Genomic DNA, 21,219 nt, shown 5'->3' with positions numbered 1-21,219 from the left:
ATAAAACTAAGCTCTCTCACTCACTCAAAAGTGTAAAAAATGATCTATTCACATATAAAGCACATCTACAGTGGTATGAAGGACTAAACCGAGCTGTAGGAATTGTCAGCCTTTAAGTGTCCCCTTGTAGCCAAACATGCAACATGCTAGCATCCCTGTAGCTGTAGCAAGTGGATATTTGTGGGCCTGGATTGATTTCATGTTTGGCAATTTTCAGGATGGCTAGTCAGATAGGAATCAGTATTGACTATCTGTCAATCTTCCAAAATGATATAATGATACACTTTGTAACTAGTGTCCTCTGTAATGTAATCATGAAGATGCCAACCCCTTTTGGTGTAGTGGATGCCAAGCCCTTAGTATACTGGTAAATCTGAAGGCCAATACGTGGTACACTGAGGATCATTAAGCATTGTAAACCAAAAGTCATTGTGTTCTGTAATCTGATTGGTTGAAAAACATGATCAAATGGTATTAGATTCCCGGAAACTGCAAGACTATATACTGCGTAATGACACGTAGAAACCTCGCAAACAATTGTTTTGTTGCGTCATCAACAGTGGTGACGTCATTCAAATCATATTGTGATGTAAAGTTCGAATGACGTCACAAATGAGCAACTCCAGATGCTACCATGGGAACCAGCTGAAACGGCCAGCTGATGACACTTCACTGCTGTACTCGTTCTCGATGTAAACGAGTGCATACAGTAAAACCCTTTGGTTTACTTTTGTGTTTACAATGTCGATAAACATCATGTGTTGGCCAATTTCCGGGTGTTATTGAGTATTTGAAGTACGGGAATATTTCATTTGAAACCTCCAACTGACGTCGTCGGTTCCAAATGCATTCCCGTGCTTCAAATACTCAGTAACACCCGGAAATTGGCCAACACATGATGTTTATCTCCTAATTATCAGATGCCAAGATGCCAATATTTCAACTCTTTGATTTACTTTTGATCCTTTTTTTCACAAAGTGAATGAATAAGCTAAAATATCAGCACACTAGGAGTGTTCCTGGTATATTGTAACTGGAAAAGTTATGCATCGATGATGAATATTTAAATACAGTTGTAATGATCTGTTGGATGTTGCTTTTTTGGTGTGGGTAACTTACTTTATTTTTAAGACAAAATGTAGATGACAAAGGTTGGCAACATACTTCCCTCGCCTCTGTTTGAAAGTTTTTTTCATATCGAAATGAAATATCGCCACCATCAAAGGTACACTGCCATTTGCTCACTTAGGTGTGCTCTCATATTTACAACCCAATATTTATTTATTATTCACATCAAATATATTTTATTCAACATTTTAAGTGAGTGAGTGAGTGAGTTTAGTTTTACGCCGCACTCAGCAATATTCCAGCTATATGGCGGCGGTCTGTAAATAATCGAGTCTGGACCAGACAATCCAGTGATCAGCAACATGAGCATCGATCTGCGCAATTGGGAACCGATGACATGTGTCAACCAAGTCAGCGAGCCTGACCACCCGATCCCGTTAGTCGCCTCTTACGACAAGCTGAGTCGCCCTTTATGGCAAGCATGGGTTGCTGAAGGCCTATTCTACCCCGGGACCTTCACGGGTCCAACATTTTAAGCACTAATTGTGGTACTCAGATTGTTCTTCGCCATCATTGCCCTTACCAACTTCCGGATCAGTGGAGTGAAGGAACAAGAATAAGCGGAAATTAGAAAGAAAGACGATATTGCCTAATTTTACCATGAACCTCTTCGAGTTTTGTTGTCATGAAGCAACAGTGTAAGTTGAAAATTATTTACTTGACAAATGGACACCAATTTCAGAGTATTATTATTTGCAGAAGACTGAGGTCTTTATTTAACTGCCTGATGAAGGAGAATAGTTGAAAAGACCAAGGACTTCTGCAAATGATACTGCCCCACAAAAATAGCATTACCGTTATTATGGCTAAACTGGATAGATTTTTTAACAATAAAAAAAAGGACGGTTTTGGTTTTGGAGCATTTACTGCTAACAACAAACGACAGAGGTCAATGACACGTTTTTGCAAATATGGAAATGTCACAGAACAAAACAGATGATGTCACTATTGAGAGTGACAACATTTGACCTTGACTTTTGCCCATACAATCAGCTGCCATTTCTTTCAGTGTTTAACAAGGTTACAGTTCCAGTCAATGTTTTCATTGCTACATGTTGTAATTTCTGGCACAAGTGTTAAGGTTGGCATTAGCAAGAAAATTCACAATGGCACATACGACGAATGCGATTCCGACATATTTTCAATATTGAACCCAAGCTCTATTGATTGAACATCAGTAGCTGAGTTTAATTATGACCTCACCTAACAACGGGCATGGTAATGGCCCATCATCAATTTGGGGGCATCATCAAGTTGTGGGCATTTCTGATAGCATGTGGGCATTTTTCTGATAGCATGTGGGCATTTTAATGATGATTCTGTCCATTTTAGATATACTGTTCATTAAATCTGTCTGTCCCCACACGTTATATTATCTGGATCATACAGTGATACCTGTGTGATCATGCTGTTGATGGATCATATCAGTACTAACAGTATGTGGCCAAAGATACATGTATATTTTTAGATTTTTGGGACCTGAAATCGTTCTTTAAAACAGAAAGTATTTTGCATCAATTTTCTCAGCTGTCAGTTTGTTTGTCATTAATAAATCGTGTTACTCATGCCCCAAAGCTATTTCATTACATTTCTCAAATAATAAAGTACATGACTTGCACCAGTTGTGAAAGTTGGTGCAAGTCACGTGGCTCTCTATCATTAGGCAATGAATATAGGCTTACATTCCTACAAGGTTGAAAGGCTTCTCTCACAAACGCAGTATATCTGAAATCTCAGTAGTATAAAGAATCACTTTATATGATGGATTTATTGTTACCCTTTGCTTGGTACCAGTGTTGTAAATAACATATAAGAATAAAAGTTATGTACTAAGGCATGTTTTTACAAGGTTCAAAGGTTTCTCTCGTGAACAACATATATCTGTTGTATATCTTGAATCTTGATAGTTTAAAAAATCACTTTATATGATGGATTTATTGTTACCCTTGCTTTCTTCTGTTGTAAATAACATATCAGTATACAAGACATGTAGTTTGTGCAGCTAATGCTTGCATTATTCAAATAATAATTCAGTTGAATATGTGATATATAGAATATGGAAACCCCTCTGAGTTAATTTTCTTCCGAAGTAAAGTATGTAATTTTTATCTCCTGCAGGTATGTGTCAGGCCTTTGACAATATTTCAAACATTCTTACTGAAATTTGATAAACACAACTATACATATCGTGTTTAAAATTACAGCAAGTTCAAAACATGTTCCTACTTCATGTGTTCGTGAACAGAAACATTATAATGGAGGTGTCTTATTGTATTCTCAACACAAAAAGATGGAGTGAGTGAGTGAGTTTAGTTTTACGCTGCACTCAGCAATATTCCGGCTATATGGCAGCGATCTGTAAATAATCGAGTCTGGACCAGACAATCCAGTGACCAACAACATGAGCATCGATCTGCGCAATTGGGAACCAATGACATGCGTCAACCAAGTCAGCAAGCCTGACCACCCAATCCCATTAGTCGCCTCTTACGACAAGCATAGTCACCTTTTATGGCAAGCATGGGTTACTGAAGGCCTATTCTACCCCGGGACCTTCACAGGTCACAAAAAAGTGGAACCTAAGTTGAGCCATTAGGTCCCATATATAAATAAATATATATATATATATATATATATACTCTGTATCATGTATATGTTTATTAGTTACCAGATAGTAAGCACATCTACCATTATCATCATCTGCTCCTGTCAAGAGGTTGATATGCAGCAATATACGTCTACGTTTAATAAATAGTATCAACTTAACACTGTTTTCAAGTAACACATATATTTGTATTAAAAAATATATCAAATATAAATGCATGGAATAATTCATAGAGAGTTAGGAAATATTGTTGTTGATTTGATGACTATACTTTTCAGCATGTTATGTATGTGTGCACCATTTTTTTTTTTAAATCTACATTTATATTCCTTTTTGTTCATGAGAACTAGCAGGTATTTACTATGAACTGATATGCTCAATATCATTCTCATGTACATGTCATCAAGAACAATCCACAAGGAAAATGGTTAGCGCAAGCATCAAATACAACGTCTGGATCAATGTACACAGTCTCTTGACACAATATCAGGGAAAGTGTTGATTTGTTTCTCCCTCCAATTGACTGCACACAATTCCTGAAGGTCTGGATATCAAGTCATGGGATTGTTTGAGTTCTTGGAAAGTCTGTGAGATGTGGCTATGCTTGCCTCATGTGTTTGCTGAAGTCAGATTTTGGTATACACATGCACAAAAGTTAAGCATCACTATTTTCATAGTATCTTGATTTCACCACTGAAGATGAGAAATACAATCTATAAATGTTTATGACTGAATTAGCCTTCCATAGATTCTTGGACCTAAGATTGTCAAGATATGACAAAGAAAACGTTTTGCAACTCCATTTCCCTACCATCTGAATCTTGAAAATCAAGTTTCACACACTTGGTTTCACGGTCTGTTGTGAGATTCTCCTTTCACTTTAGAGTAAGAAAATCAGTCATGATGACGAGGAAGGTAACTAATGCTAAGAGATGCAAGGCAAATGGGTCGTCATCACCCATTTAGTTGCCAAACATAATCAAACCAATGATGTCAATGACAGGCATCGATCTCATTATGATAGTCACCATTGAGTATCCAAAGTAGCAGATCACAAAAGTAGTGGGTGGCGCTTAACTTTTGTACATGTGTATATAATCCTTCAGTCAGTCCTGACTTCTCCCTTTTTCTCAGGAGACAACCTTCGTCCCTCTTGCCTGAGTATCAGTAGACGTGATAGCAGAGACAAGGTGCAGATGACTGGGCTGTAGTCAGACACATTGAAAGGGGCATTTTCTAAGATGCAGGCACATAAAACATCACTCAGGGTAGTCTGAGCTGAGGGCTTGGGCTTAATGTATGGGGCTGAAGGGCTGGGAGTTGGGGTACTGGGCTGGATGGCTTGGAGTTGGTAAACTGGGCTAGAGGGTTTGTAGTTAGTGTACAGAGCTGGAGGGCATGGAGTTGGTGTACTGAGCAGGAGGGCTTCTAGCTAGTGTACTGGGTGGGAGGGCTTGGAGTTGGTATACTAGGTTGGAGGGCTTGGAGTTGGTATACTAGGTTGGAGGGCTTGGAGTTGGTATACTAGGTTGGAGGGCTTGGAGTTGGTGTACTGGGCTGGAGAGCTTGGAGTTGGTATACTAGGTTGGAGGGCTTGGAGTTGGTGTACTGGGCTGGAGGGCTTGGAGGTGGTATACTAGGTTGGAGAGCTTGGAGTTGGTGTACTGGGCGGGAGGGCTTGGAGTTGGTGTACTGGACTAGAGGGCTTCTAGCTGGTGTACTGGGCTGGAGGGCTTGGAGTTGGTATACTAGGTTGGAGGGCTTGGAGTTGGTATACTAGGTTGGAGGGCTTGGAGTTGGTATACTAGGTTGGAGGGCTTGGAGTTGGTGTACTAGGCGAGAGAGCTTGGAGTTGGTGTACTGGGCTGGAGGGCTTGGAGTTGGTATACTAGGTTGGAGGGCTTGGAGTTGGTATACTAGGTTGGAGGGCTTGGAGTTGGTGTACTGGGCTGGAGGGCTTGGAGGTGGTATACTAGGTTGGAGGGCTTGTAGATAGTGTACTGGGCAGGAGGGCTTGTAGATAGTGTACTGAACAGGAGGGCTTGGAGTTGGCGTACTGGGTTGGAGGGCTTGGAGTTGATGTACAGAGCAGGAGGGCTTGTAGTTGTGTACTGAGCTAGACGGCTCGTAGCTAGTGTACTGAGCAGGAGGACTTGGAGTTGATGTACAGAGCTGGAGGGCTTATACTTAGGGCTAGAGTAGGTGTACTGGGCTGGAGGGCTTGGAGTTGGTGTACTGGGCTGGAGGGCTTGGAGTTGTGTACTGATATGAAAGGCTTGTAGCTAGTGTAATGGGCTTGAGGGCTCAGACTTGGTGTACTGGGCTGGAGGGCTTGGAGTTGTGTACTGATCTGGACTACTTGGAGTCGATGTACCTGACAAGAGGGCTGGTATTGCAGGTTATATGCTGGACTGCTCAGAGTTGGTTTTCTGTGCCTGAGTGAGGGTGAAATATTAAACAGTACCATAGTGTATCAGTTTTATAGCACCTCCCCAACATCACTCAAACGTAAGCAGCCATACATACGTGCATTGATGTTTCTGTCTATGTGAAATATTGAGTGGAATTGTCTGACTGGACTTTCTGTCAACCCCTCAAAGGTCAGATATTGCTGGGTTAAACAGTTAGGTATTGTGTGGTCAATTAAGGATGTCCAGTCTCTCCCTTACACTCTTTTTACCCTTTGAGGGTGAGATAGTGTCCATGGTTACATTCTTCCACCCAGACATCTTCTCAACCTCTTTAAGAGTGATGTCCAGTCTGGGCGAACACTCTCCCACATTTTGTGGTTTTCACTTCAGTCAAGATTGAACAAAATTTTGGGTGTGGTCACTTAGGATATGTAATGCATTGTAAGTGTATGCCACACATGAATATTCTAATATTGTTCCCTCGTAAAACTGATCTATATTCATTGCAAGTAGTTCAGGTGAATTTACCAATGTTTTGCTTCCTTTTCCAGATCTACACCATGTTTCAAGTTGTTAGGACAACCCAATCTCTGTGTCGGCAGCAGACATATTGTGTTCTGTGTGGACATCAGTCAAAACTAACCTACAACAATGGTCAGCTGGTCAGATGTTTGTCTGTCAGTTCAGTGCAGAGACTCAATGCTGGCCAGCGGTCAGAGTTGCCGAAAGCGAAGACAATTGTAGTGAAGCTTGGCAGTGCGGTAATAACACGTGAGGATGAATGCGGAATAGCGTTGGGAAGACTTGCCTCCATCGTGGAACAGGTGATTAGGTGCTTCAGTTAATGTGACCCAGTGTTCTGATGATTTAGGGGCGGTGGGGTAGCCAAGTGGTAAAAGTGTTCACTCATGTGAACCTATTTCTGGTGTTCTCCACCATGATATTGCTGAAATATTGCTTTCAGCGGAGTATGACTAAACTCACTCACTGGTGATATTTTTCTTAAACAGCCTTAAAGCTAAGACTTTTGTTAGTCTGTTTTAAGGCCATGGTCACCATAGTGCTAAATTTGTTTTAAACAATGGCACCCAGATCGTCTTGAATTTGATGCTTCTCTAACCAATAATTTGTTGTAAGGCTAATAGCTTCTGTTTGAATTCCACTGTCATGGGAACCTGGTTGTGTGTTTTGTAGTGACATTCGGCTGATGAAGCTGATGAAAGTAACATTTGTTAGCAGTACATTTATTATGTACACACTGGTGTATAGGAAGGTGTCAAATGTAATGCTGTATTTGCAGTTACACTCAGACACTGCGATTTCTACACTTGAACTACACACATGAATTTCCAGCTATGGTAGAACTGACCACCTAATTCACTTTAATGTTTTTTCGAAATTCATTTGTCATGTGTCTTGAGTAACCAGAGAACACAAACATCCCAAAGTGTAAGGTCCACATGAGGTCACAGTGTTAAAAAGGTCAAGAGAACTGTTCAAGAGTTCATGCCCTAGTTAATAGGGAAGATAGTAGATCTAGCCAGCCATCCTACTCAGCTAGTCAGGTACACAAAGTATGTGATCTACCTGTTGTCAAACTTTCCTTTTGCAGATGGCACACTGGCTACTTTTTTTAGATCACTGATGCTGTGTGTTGGCGATTAGGTTCATAACTGTGTGGGTTTGGACCTCAGATGAGTGAGTGTAGTTTTATGCCGCACACATATTCCAGCTACATGGCTGCAATCTGTACATACTTGTACCAGACATTCCAGTGATCAAAAGCATGTGCATCATTTTACCCAACTGGAGTCTGATGACATATGTCAATCAAATCACCAAGCCTCACCACCCAATAACATAAGTCGCCTCTTACAACAAGCATGGGTTACTAAAGATCAGTTCTTATCCTGATCTTTAAGGGTTGAACCCATATGAGTCTCAAGCTCCCAAAGTACTAGAATCTGTACATTACAGAGAAAGTGTTATCCAAAATATCTCATGTATATTATTGCGTGTATATTATATGTCGTGTGACCGTTTGCTCACATTGTAGACCATTGATGGTCCCGGGGTAGAAAAGGCCTTCAGCAACCCATGCTTGCCACAAAAGGCAACTATGTTTGTAAGAGGCGACTAATGGGATCGGATGGTCAGGCTCGTTGACTTGGTTGACACATGTCATCGGTCCCCAAATGCGCAGATCGATGCTCATGTTGTTGATCGCTGGATTGTCTGGCCCAGATTCGATAATTTATAGACCGCCTCCATATAGCTGGAATATTGCTGATTGCGGCATGAAAATAAACCCACCCACCCACCCACCCACCCACTCACCCACCCACTCACTCACTCACTCACTCACTCACTCACATAGCTGGCCATAACCATTGTTAGAGATTTTGTACATGTCAGCATTGTGGTTAAGAATTAACTTGGGAAAAAGCCACCTGGCAACCCAGAAAGACTGTCCAACATTCAGACAGTGTGAATACACATCTGGTATGGACAGCATATTTACAGTCTGTGGAAGATGTCACGCTTTGATTAACAAAATATCTGTCTTATCAGTCAAAGTAAACTTAGTCTTAGTGTATTTCGTTACACTCCATCACTGAGTCTAACAAAACGTTGTAGAAGATCGCGTCAGGTAACCTTTGAGCCAATGACCGGCTAATCAAACGCGAGATGGTTAAATAGATTTAACCAATCATCAATGGCTACTATTTAGGGATCGGAGGGACTTTCAAAGTATTCAAGTTACTAACACAGATCTCTCCATAAACAAAAATCGGCATATAACACAGTTATTTGACTTGCAGTATATACGCTTTGGGGTTTCTGTTGACAAGGTTACTATTAGATAACATTTCCACAAGATGACATCCTTGAATATTGCCAAAAACACTGCTTTCAGCGACTGTTTACTCACCGTTGCCATGTTTGTATGTACGCCATGAGCATCACCTGGAAGCATTCGGAATTGTTTGGGTACAAACCTTTTTGAGATAAAAAGTTCAAAAGGTATGTGTGAATGTCCACTTTCGCGATTTGGTAAGCTGTGTTCTGATTGGTCAATCTCAAAGGTTACCTGATGCGACCTCCCATAAGGTTTTGTTAGACTCAGTAGTGGATTGTAACGAAAAGTATGGAGGATAAGTTTACTTAGACTGTCTGTCTTACATTCACCATTACCCAAATATTTTTACTTCCTAGTCGACAAGTTGGGACCTGCGGGGAAAGAAACCTTTCAAAATTTCCCACTAGACCACAGGACCAGTGAGTGGACTATAGTTATGGTCCTGTCTGTACTTCACTGGTCCAAAATATGATTCACAGATTTACCTACCTATCAATACAAAATTCACTGGCCTCTACGACCAGTCCAAAATTATCATTTAGTGGTCTTGATGAATTTTTATTAGCCAGGGACCACAGGGCCAGTGTAAATAAATTCTGCACACTGACCTCTGAAGATCAATGTTAGAATTGATTTTCCCATTCTTGTCATATGCTTGTGATGCATAGAACCAAATGGTTAGGTTCACTGATTTGGTTGACAAATGTCATCATATCCCAGTTGCTTAGACTGTTTCTCATGATGTCAATCACTGGATTACCTGGTCCAGACTCAACTAATTGCATATGGTTGTCATAGAGGTGGAAAATCACCAGTGTAGTGTTCATTGACAAAGCATATAGACTGGCACAAAACATTCTCAAAACCCAATAGTATGTCAGTGTGCATAATTACCCAATGTGCCACCCAAAGAAAAATTATTTATATTTTATGTGAGTAAACATTCAATGGCTTCAAAATGCTTCTAGACCAGTGAATCTACGTGTAGCTGACTGTTTGAGCTTATGTTTCCTGTCTTTCAAACCCATGATTGTATGTGAGCAAAGATAGGTCACAAGAGAGTCACGTCCAGGTCACATCTTGACCGCCTGATAGTGCCAAGATCCCAAGCAAGGACCTACATGCACCAATGGTTCTAACAGCTCTTTGTGAAGTCACTGTAGACGCCTTATCACAGCCTGGGAATAGATAACACTTGGCCTCTTGATACCATACACATGGGCTCACACACTGATAGTTAGAGCAAAGTAACCATATCTACGTGGTCACACTGGACAATGTATATTTCTAAATTAATCTTAACTGCCGCTTTCTTGTTATACCTTTCCCCTCCCCCCCCCTCCCAGTCCACCCAGCAGTGAATGGGAAACTTGACAGGATGAGACAGCCATAATAAAAACTCAGTGTGCTTAGTGGCAGCAGGAGTTGTATACTCCCCAGGAAGTTGAGATTGACAATAAGAAGAGTTCCTGTAGGTCAATTACGGGTGAAATATACAAGCCACATATCTGTCACTCATCAAGCTGTCATTGTGATTCATATAGTAGAATTAAAACACTAGTATGTGGTTTCTGTGGAAGTAATCAAAAATTAAACCCCACACATTACCAACCTCAACCCCAAACACTGCTTGAACTGCTGATCTATGATAGTGTTCAATAGATTACGCGATTGGTGCTGTGCATACAAGATATACTAAATATCAACCAAATATAATATTCAAAGATGTGATTGTGAATTTTGTACTTAATTAAGTTGCCAAAAGGGCTCATTTTAACTGCCTAAACCACAGAATTTGTGAGTGAGTTTAGTTTAACACCACTTTTAGCAATATTCCAGCAATATCATAGTGAGGAATCAAACCTTTAGTGTGGTTAGCAATCACTTTGACCTCTAGGTTACCATTATTGGCTATTCTGCTGTCCTCAGGATAATGTTGTCTTATATATAATGTTAACGCTAGGGTATTGAAAAACAATTTTTGACCTTGTTCCAGGTTTCGGAGCTACAGAATCAAGGGAGGCAAATGCTGATGGTGACAAGTGGCGCTGTTGCATTCGGCAAGCAGAAACTTCAGCAGGAGATTATCATGTCAATGAGCATGAGGGAAACCCTCGTCAAACGGGAAAATATTCGAGTGAGTCTGTGTGACAGAGATGTTTTTGATGAAGACAACATTGCTACTAAGTATGTCTGAATTAAGTATTACTGTGTGCCTGAATTAAGTATTACTGTGTGTCTGAATTAAGTATTACTGTGTCTGAATTAAGCATTACTGTGTGTCTGAATTAAGTATTACTGTGTGTCTGAATTAAGTATTACTGTGTCTGAATTAAGTATTACTGTGTGTCTGAATTAAGCATTACTGTGTGTCTGAATTAAGTATTACTGTGTGTCTGAATTAAGCATTACTGTGTGTCTGAATTAAGTATTACTGTGTCTGAATTAAGCATTACTGTGTGTCTGAATTAAGTATTACTGTGTCTGAATTAAGTATTACTGTGTGTCTGAATTTCCATACCAAAACATGGGTATCATTAACCTATTCAGAAAATGACCTACTTTTCAGCCAATCCAAATTTTTACAACCGTGTGAAAGTGAAAACAGACACCATACAACTCTGTTTACATTGCCATATTTTATGTCAAGGCACAGGCAGCATACTTTAACGAAGAAATCACAGGCTGCCCCTATTTGATGAGGTCATAACATTTTTCTCAATTCACCTGGCTCACTGGTTACACCTGTTATGTGTTTTCTGCACTTATTCATTGTGGTTCTGTAATGCACAATGAGATTGATATACATGTAATGTCAAATTTTTAAACTTATCCTATCTCACGATTTGCACTTCTCTCTCTTGCTTCGACGCTGAGTGGAACGAATTAGAACTTTCCTGTAGGCCTCTCTTGTCCATATGCCTGTGTTCCCCAGGCTGCTCTCCTTACAGGACGGGTCCCTTAGCCCATGCAGAGCATGCAGCATGCTCCCCTATCTACCCACGTGACTACCTCAGAGAGATCATTCTTCTTCTTGTCGCACGACAGAGTGGACGTATCTTAGTTCTTGTACAGAGTTTGAGTTGTTTTGTATTATGAGGAAAACAGATCCTCCAAACAAGAAGCGTAAGTTTTGCGCTCAGTGTAAAACTATGTTTTCGACTTTGGACCCACACATATCGTGTGTTGATTGTGTGGGTCAATGTTCTTGGGAGAAACGTTGTGAGAAGTGTGCAGGTTTATCAACAGAAGATTTCAAGGCTTATAAGCGGGTTTGTGCTCGTAGGATTGCAGATAGAGCTAGGAATGGATCTGCTGACCAAGGCCCCACTCCTACCAAGAAACCACGCCAGGATCGTCCTACCCTCACCCCTCGTCGTTTGAAATCCCCGCTCTCCGAGATTCTTACCTTTCGGAAGATGTTCGGAAGCTTTTGGGGACGCATTCTTCACCTGGCTCAACGTCTCAGGTCGGCTCTAGGGTAGTTGTTATGGATAAACCTTTAGTATCTACTGTCTCCCCTGATCTGCGGTCTACTCTCTTGGTTTCTAGGGCATCTGGTTCATCTCAAAACGTGAGAACAGACGCTTCGGTTCACCGATCTGCATCACCTGCATTACCAAATAATTCCGTTTCTCCAAGTCATTCAAGGCGAATCCATCTCGGAGATCGACTGAGCGGTCATGTTCACCATAGCAGAGTGGTGTTGGTCGTCAGTCTGTTTCTATTGATCATACTAAAACACGTATTGATTCAAATGGTGGTATCGGAACTTCCTCCCATTTGGATTCACGTCGCCAAACTGATTCACCAGGCCGAATCAATTCACCAGATCGAATCAATTCACCAGGCCGATCAATTCACCAGATCGAATCAATTCACCAGGCCGATCAATTCACCAGATCGAATCAGTTCACATGGTCGAATCAATTCACCAGATAGAATCAATTCACATGGCCGTTTCAATTCACCAAGTACAGGTTTGCGTGAACGGGTTCACCAGTTCAGTGCACCGTTCGGCTTCACTTAATCATACCGAGGCAGTTTCTCGAACCACGGCTTCTAGACAAAGTGAGTGATGGAATCGAATTGATTTCAAGTACACGAACTGGTTTGCCTCATCAATTTGATTCGTCAGCTCATCCCGATTCACGCCACTTATGTGATTCGCATCAGCGTCCTGGGGTTGTTTCCCGGACTAGATCACTTCAGCGTTCAGGTTCACCTGCTCGCTCAAGATCATCCCATCGGGATGGTAGGCCAGGCTCTACTAATCGATCCAGATCGCCAGATGGAGTTAGGTCCATCCTTCTGTCTCCCCGACTAGTCAACATGCTATGGTTCGTTTGATTTCACCAGTTCGCTCCCCATCCAGACGCCGGTATAGTTCCAGGGACCGTCGCTCTCCTTCACGTCAAACGGATTCGGATCATATGACAGGGGGCGACAATTCTGCCTGAATCATGGAATCCTAATCAGGATTCCTCTCAAGGGCCAAATTTAAATACAATGCTTCGGGCTATTACAGTAGCTTGGAATCAATGTCAACCTTCGACTACGTCAAGTTCAGTTCCAGTTGCATCAACTGGTAACCTGTCTTCCACTGGTGTATCTCATCAACCCTCATCCCGCTCTCCAAATAATTCGGATATTTCTACCCCAGAGTAGTACCTTCGCATGTACTTGCCTGGATTGTTGAAAAGCTTCAGCTGTCGGTGAGCAGATCTCCGGATGTCCTTAATGTGTCTTATGACCTATCGACCATTACCTTGGCACCACGACCGTGCATTCTGGAAATGAAAAGTTCATTAGATGATGCGTTTAAGAAATTGAAACGCGTGAAGGATTGTTTGTCTTCACCCATTGTTTATGCCATCCATTGCTCACGGCCATGGGTTTTCTGGATTGGCTTCGTCTCCATCAGTTGACGAGGATATTTCTACCCTATGTGGCAAACGAGCTGCTTCACCTTTCTTTGTGGAAGATAGGGAATTGGCACATATGGATATGACTATTCGTCGCACACTACCCTTTATCAATTGTGCTATTTCGGCAGTGGATGCCGTTGCTGTAGCTGTTGATCACGGATATACTGACCAAGATGCTTATATCAGGGGATGCATGGCGTTTGTCTTAGACCAGCTTCAGGTCATTCTAGACCAATTATCCCATTTTTTCGGGTACATACTTGCAGTAGAGGCCCCCTCAATATTTCATCTTGGGATGAACGCTTCAAGGCTGAATTGTTTAGACAGCCTTTTTCCTCAGATATGCCTTTTGGTGGTAACATTGGAGAAGTTTCAAACAAGGTGCATCAGGACACTCATTTTCAGGTCTCTGTTGAATTACTGAAAATGCATAAATCTCAGCTGCAAAGTTCATTGAAACAACGCAGAACGCCTCGTTTCTCTCCAACCAACCCAGATTTGAAAGACTGCTTTCGTGACAGACCCTTTATCCAAACACGGAACAGGGGTAGAAAACATTCCCAGGGTGGCGCCTCTCGTCCTCCCACCAAGACAGGTCCCGACACTGGAAGTGGCACCTCTAAGCAGTGACTCACAGAGATTGCTGCCCGACTTGGTCCTACCGTCCCCAATCGTACCGATCTTCGACTCACCGGTGGGCGGAAGATTAGGAAAGTTTGCACCCAACTGGGAGATTCTCCGAGATCCATATGTTTCGGCGATTCTCACTCATGGATATCAGATGCCGCTTGTCGGGAATCCCCATCTCACAGTCACTCCTCTTCAACGCACTTATCCTCCTGATCTAAATTTGTTTCTTCAGGCCACCATAGAGACACTTCTGGACAAGCATGCTGTAGAACAGCTCCACCCACTCATTGTTACTCCAGGGTTCTACCCCCCAGTATTTCTGGTCCCAAAAAAGAATTCAAACAAACTTCGTTTGATATTCAACATGAAACAGTTCAATGCCCGGTTTCTGTCACCACCACCCCACTTTCGGATGGTGTCGGTAAACCTGCCATTTTGAAGAAAGGGAACTATCTGATTTCCCTCGACCTGCAAGATGCCTATTTTCACATACCAATACATCCAGATCACCGGAAGTATCTTCGGTTCACGTTCCAAGGACGTCATTACCAGTGGATGGTACTACCATTTGGAATATCTACGGCCAAATGGCTTTTTACTCGGGTAACCAAAACGATAACAAGCTACCTGCATTGTCGGGGAATCACTTTCGAGAGCTACATCGACGACTGTGTTTAAGCTCAGCAGGATCCAGTTGTCCTTCATCTCCACAGGCAGTTCACCATCAAGTAGCTAACGCAATTAGGGTGGCTCCTGAATTACGAAAAGTCGGAATTAATACCGACTCGGAGATTACAATTCATAGGGGCGATATTGGACCTGCAACATTCAGGGCATGTTATTTGTACCTCAGGACAGATGGGACAAGATTCGGCGCAGTCTACCCCTAGCACTGAATTCACCCAGAACCCTACGCCAATGGCAAGGGTTACTAGGGTTGTTAACGTCGCCACAAGCACTGACTTACAGGGGCCAACTACAACTTTGCCCTCTCCAAATGTTTTTGTGCCCATTCATCCGGAACGACATCCGGAACGACAACCCCAGGGAGAACAGAATGTTTGCGCTGGAGTCTCTATGGTGCCATTCACACCGACTCTTCACCTGTTCGTCGACGCATCCCTCGGGGGTTGGGGTGCCCACTTTCTCCATCATTGAGTGGCCGGGCAGTGGTCATCCGCAGAAAAGACCCTTCACATCAACGAGTTGGAATTCAGTCCGGTCATTCTAGCCATTCAACACTGGGCAGCAGAACTCCAGTCGTCCCATCTACTGATTCAATCTGACAATTCAACAGTGGTATGGTACATCAACCATCAAGGCTCGACAGGGTCAGTTTTACCACCTAATCGATTCTCTTCACATTGTGGCAAGAGCCCGACACATTCCCGGAGTGAGGAATTTCATAGCCGACGCCTTGTCTCGTCCCAAACGGCCGTCACCAACAGAGTGGATGTTACTACCTCTGATGTTTCAGTCAATGATCTACCCCATATCTCAACCAGAAGTAGATCTATTCGCCACTCGGTACAACCATCAGCTTCCAAGGTTTGTATCACCTATTCCGGATCCTCAGGCGTGGGACGACGATGCAATAGCAATATCTTGGGATGAACTGAACGCCTACGCGTTTCCTCCCCCGGCTCTACTTCCCAAAGTTGTCCAGAAGTTACTTACAACCAGCAAGATTCGTCTGGTCTTGGTTGCACCCTTTTGGCCAGCAAGAAGTTGGTTCGTCGATCTAAAGCAATTAGCAGAACCGAATCCAGTACTGCTACCCGCCCGCAACGACTTACTTCGTCATCCTCATTCAGACGTGTACCACGGGTCACCTCAGACCCTGGATCTGCACGTATGGCGCATTTACAGAAATCTCTGAGAGCCAAGGGTTACACTCAGAGAGTAGCTGCAGCTATAACTTCTGCACACAGGACTTCAACTCGATCATTGTATGACAATAAATGGACGAAATTTGAACATTATTTGGTATTAGGGGAATAATTTCTCCCACCACTGCATCACCTCAAGTCGTTGCAGAATTTCTACAGCATTTACGAACTACGAGGAAGCTTAAAGGTACTACATTGTCAACCTGTTTGGCTGCCATTAATTCGGTTCTTGCTACAACTACTGGAACAAAGGTGTCTACTACTCCCGAGCTCCAGTCTCTGGTTCGCTCGTTCAGGCTTGCTGACCAGTCCAGGAAGTTCAGACCTCCTGCATGGGATTTGTCAGTTGTCCTCCGTCATTTAGTGTCCACTGACTATGAACCATTACATGATAAGGCGTTTGAACAGATAACGTTCAAAACTTTCTTCTTAGTAGCATTGGCTACTGCGGCTCGTATTTCAGAGTTGCATGCACTTGATGTGAATCGTGTGCAGTTTGAACGAAAACGGCATGGCAGAGTATTTCTGGGATTGCGTTGGGACTTTGTCGCAACAAACCAGTTACCAAGACAACCAGATAGATGTTTTACTATCCCTCCTTTGTCAACGATTCTTGGGCCTGATGATGTGGAAGATTCATCTCTCTGCCCTGTCAGAGCTCTATGGTCTTCGTAAGAGGCTATTCATCCCGCTGTCATCTACATCCAAGGCTGAGGTTTCACGGACAACCTTATCTTTTCGGATGCGTGCTACTATACTGAGTGCTTTTGCTGCACTGCCACCCCCAGCAGCCTCTACGATGGCTCTACACAGCAACTGTTCCTTGACGTCCATCATGGAGGGTTGCTTTTGGCGCTCTGATACAGTGTTTTCTTCGCATTATCTGAGGGATTTGTCGGTCACTGATGCCCAAGGTCTTCACCAGTTTGGACCCCTTGTCTTGGCCCAGCTGCTGTCATTGGCCAGTCAACGCAGATGAGGAAGAGTGCGTTTATGGTTTCTTTCTCGTGTACATACTGAATAAAATTTTGAACTTTGTTTCTGAGTTTTGTTCTGAATTCTTCTTGGAATTGAACTCTTTACTCAATTTATTGGGTGATTGCTATTAGTGTCTATACGGATCTACAGTAGCTAGATCCTGTTTTTTCGATGTAGAAGAGTTCAACAGTCTCGCTTGCTGACCTCTACTCCTCGGAGCAATCACGTCAGTGTAGTGAGTCCTTCCCGATTTCCTTTACGGATTTCGTAGCATTCATAGCTCCTAAGTTCCTTAGCACACCTTTGTGGTCTTACTGTGATAAGTAGTGGAAGCCATGTGGTGTTGCTTTGGTACTGAACGTTAAACTTGTGAGCTTTCCGATTCAGTTTCCTTTTCCCCTCTTTGTGATGGGGTCTGGGGGGCTGCCTCGAAGCAGGTACGGGCCCGATTACTAGTCATAAGACTTTAATTACGGGGGTACTCTGATAAATCGCAACGAAGTGACATGACTCGCCTAGTTGCGTCTCCTTGCATGTGCGAGGGTTGCCGCCGAACACCACATTGCTCAGGAGTACCCACTCCTTGGGAGCGATGGCGCCTAGTAAGCCAAGGGGTTCAGGAGAACCCACCACTAGGATAGATTCTATGCTAGTTGGATGCGACCTGTCTTGTTCATTGCTACCTACGGTTGTCATTAGCCTATACAGTAATACTGTCAGTGCTTTGAGACATAGGGTAATCTGCTACCCGCCGTCCAACCGTGGGATAAGTGCAAATCGTGAGATAGGATAAGTTTAAAAATTTGGAAATTTTAACTATAAATTGTATATTTATATACTTATCCTATCTCACGCGATGTATGCCCACCCAGCCTCCCCACTACACAGATTTAGACGTGGGCTCCAAGAAAGAATGATCTCTCTGAGGTAGTCACGTGGGTAGATAGGGGAGCATGCTGCATGCTCTGCATGGGCTAAGGGACCCGTCCTGTAAGGAGAGCAGCCTGGGGAACACAGGCATATGGACAAGAGAGGCCTACAGGAAAGTTCTAATTCGTTCCACTCAGCGTCGAAGCAAGAGAGAGAAGTGCAAATCGTGAGATAGGATAAGTATATAAATATACAATTTATAGTTAAAATTTCCAATTCAATACCAGACCGCCAAAGTTTTTTAGTTGCAGAGCCTTGTTTTGAGATTTCCATGATTTCTAGGTTTCTGATTTTCAGAGGTAACTGTACAACAAAGCATGCAGTACGATATATTTGCAAGGATTAGAAGGAAACGAGACTGTTCTATAATCAATGTTTTCACTTCGTGAAATGCTTGAAATTGTTGCTGTTACACATCTGAGGTGGTTGTTGTTGTTAAAAGGATAAAACCAATGGGCCAAGTTTACATACTTGCTGATAACAGGATGGGCAGACGTCACTTATATTCGGTTGTATTATTCACTTTTTAGTGAGTTCGTGTGAGTTTCTGTTGTGGACATATTTATCTTTTTTAAGATTTATCTTCAGTATGATTTTTCCATAGATATCGTTATAGATGTAAGAGATTAGGGATTCACTGTGTAAATCTGCTTCATGTATTTAGGCAATATTACTGCTTTTATGTTCTTAATTCTATCATGAAAAAGAGTGAGGGGCAGTGCCAAGTGGTTAAAGAATTTGCTTGTCATGCTAAAAACCTGGGTTCGATTCCCCTCATGCTTACAATATGTAACTCACAAATAATTCAGAAAATGATGTTTGTAATGACTGTTACAATGTCATGTGTTGTTGCCAGGGTCAGCCCATCCTGGAACCAAGGGCATGTGCGGCTGCTGGACAGAGTGGTCTTATGTCGCTCTATGAAGCCATGTTTATGCAGTATGGAGTCCGCACAGCACAGGTCCTGGTGACCAAGCCCGACTTCTACAACGATGAAAGTCGCAAGAATCTCCGGAGTACACTGAACGAACTGCTGAAGCTGAACATCATCCCCATACTGAACGCTAATGATGCTGTAGCTCCGCCTCCTGAACCAGACAAGGATCTGGCGGGGGTACGTCATCCTCCACATGTGCGTGCTTGCAGCCCTTCTAACCTCACTAACATCTTCATGACATTCATTTCACCTCTGAGAACATTCACGTCTTTTACACGGAAAAATTCACCTTATTCATACAATATTCACTTCACAAAATTCACCTCATTCATACAATATTCACTTCACAAAATTCACCTCATTCACACAACATTGACCTCACAAAATTCATCACATTCATACAACAGTCACCTCACTCACACAACATTCATTAATGTAAATCCCTAACCTCAGGTTCCACTCCTCAACCCTTCACTCACTAACTCTCACTCTCACTCACTCACTGGACTAACTACACACTTTATAACTCACCCCTCCTCCTACTCACTCACTAATTCAATAGTATTGCTGAAATCACTCACTCTATACAAAATCATTTAAACGTTGCTGCCAATATTTGTTTATCCCCGGTGCTTGTGTGCTTCCGTGCTCAGTGCTGTTACAATCAATAAAACACTTATAATCATGAGAAGAACAATAGCATGTTAACTGTGCACATATTGCCTATGGCCTCTTCTCACTAATGAGGTGCAAATGGATAACATGGTACGTAAAAAAATCAGCTAAACAAAATTTGAGCAAAAACATTTTACTTAGAAAAATTGGCATATGGTCTATTACATATCACATTTTCAGCAGCACCGTTTGAGAGATAACCAAACAGCTGTTATGTACATGTGACACCTTGCATTATATGATATTGTTACCTGATACTTAAGTGACTAGGTTTTCCGACTAGAAAATTAAGTGACAATGTGATGAATTATTTGAGTGACCTATCAAATATTCTGTATGGGTTTGATCTAGTAACATACGTGTTTGCTCAAAAGCTAAAAGTCGTTTGGCATACACATTGTTAATCATTATTGCTCAGATTTTTTTCATAAGCATACATACCACCAACATAAAATTTATGATAATTAACAGTCACTTTATGTAGTACAAACAGTACTGTACACAGCCTAACTTCCAGTCATTTTAACTAAGATTTTTATCATGAAGACTACTTATTCTGGCCTAAAACATCAGTTTTCATCCTTTTCATCCGGATTACAACATTCTATCTTTTCCACCTTTACTGTTTTTAAAACTACAGAAAAATATATCAGGGTAGTTGACATTTATCGTCTTAAATTTGGCAACAGGAACATAAGAGGACTGTATCCTTGATTGATCTTTCTCAAGGAAGGTGGGTCCTTTTCCTTTCTGCTTTGCCAATTTTCTGTCTGAATGTCTGCTCAACTTTTTCCCACTTATAAGAAACAAATGAGTAATGTATGTATAATACATTTCAATACACATGTTATTATAAAATTATGCTCTTTCACATGACAAGGACCCAGGAGGCATGGTGGGCGAGCTGGCTAAAACGCCAGGCTAGTGATCCAGCGAGGTTGAGGTTTCGGGATCTCTTTCGGTGTTGTCACGACCCCAAGTGTACAGTACACAACCCTGTGCACTTAAAAGAACCCACGAATCCGTTGGTATATGACCAGATGGTGGCCACATGAACACGTGCATACACCTAGTTGCAGGTACAGCAACGTGCAGTAAACTTGGACAAAGTGCTGTGACTATGTGTCCCAGTCCACCCAGCTGTCATTTGGATACCTCGTAAGGATGAGAGAGCCACAATAAACTTGGTGCGCCTAATGGCAGCAAGAGTTGTATACTCCCCAGGGAGCTGAGATCGAAATACGATTT

At 42.3% G+C, this 21,219-nt stretch overlaps 1 protein-coding gene across 1 annotated transcript in view; it reads left to right on the top strand.

Moving 5' to 3' along the window:
• Window positions 1–21,219, top strand: part of LOC137265849 (delta-1-pyrroline-5-carboxylate synthase-like) — a 41,812-nt gene that overhangs the window by 3,245 nt on the left and 17,348 nt on the right. Inside the window, exons 2-4 of the mRNA XM_067801309.1 lie at window positions 6,696–6,968; window positions 11,001–11,141; window positions 19,216–19,473. Of these exons, the coding sequence (XP_067657410.1) occupies window positions 6,705–6,968; window positions 11,001–11,141; window positions 19,216–19,473 (663 nt within the window). The 5' untranslated portion in view covers window positions 6,696–6,704. The remainder of the gene's footprint in view (window positions 1–6,695; window positions 6,969–11,000; window positions 11,142–19,215; window positions 19,474–21,219) is intronic.

The sequence above is a fragment of the Haliotis asinina genome, chromosome 15 (genome assembly GCF_037392515.1).
Source record: "Haliotis asinina isolate JCU_RB_2024 chromosome 15, JCU_Hal_asi_v2, whole genome shotgun sequence".
Lineage (NCBI taxonomy): Eukaryota > Metazoa > Mollusca > Gastropoda > Lepetellida > Haliotidae > Haliotis > Haliotis asinina.
Note: the sequence above shows the minus strand (reverse complement) of the source record. Positions and strands in the feature narration are given on the sequence as shown.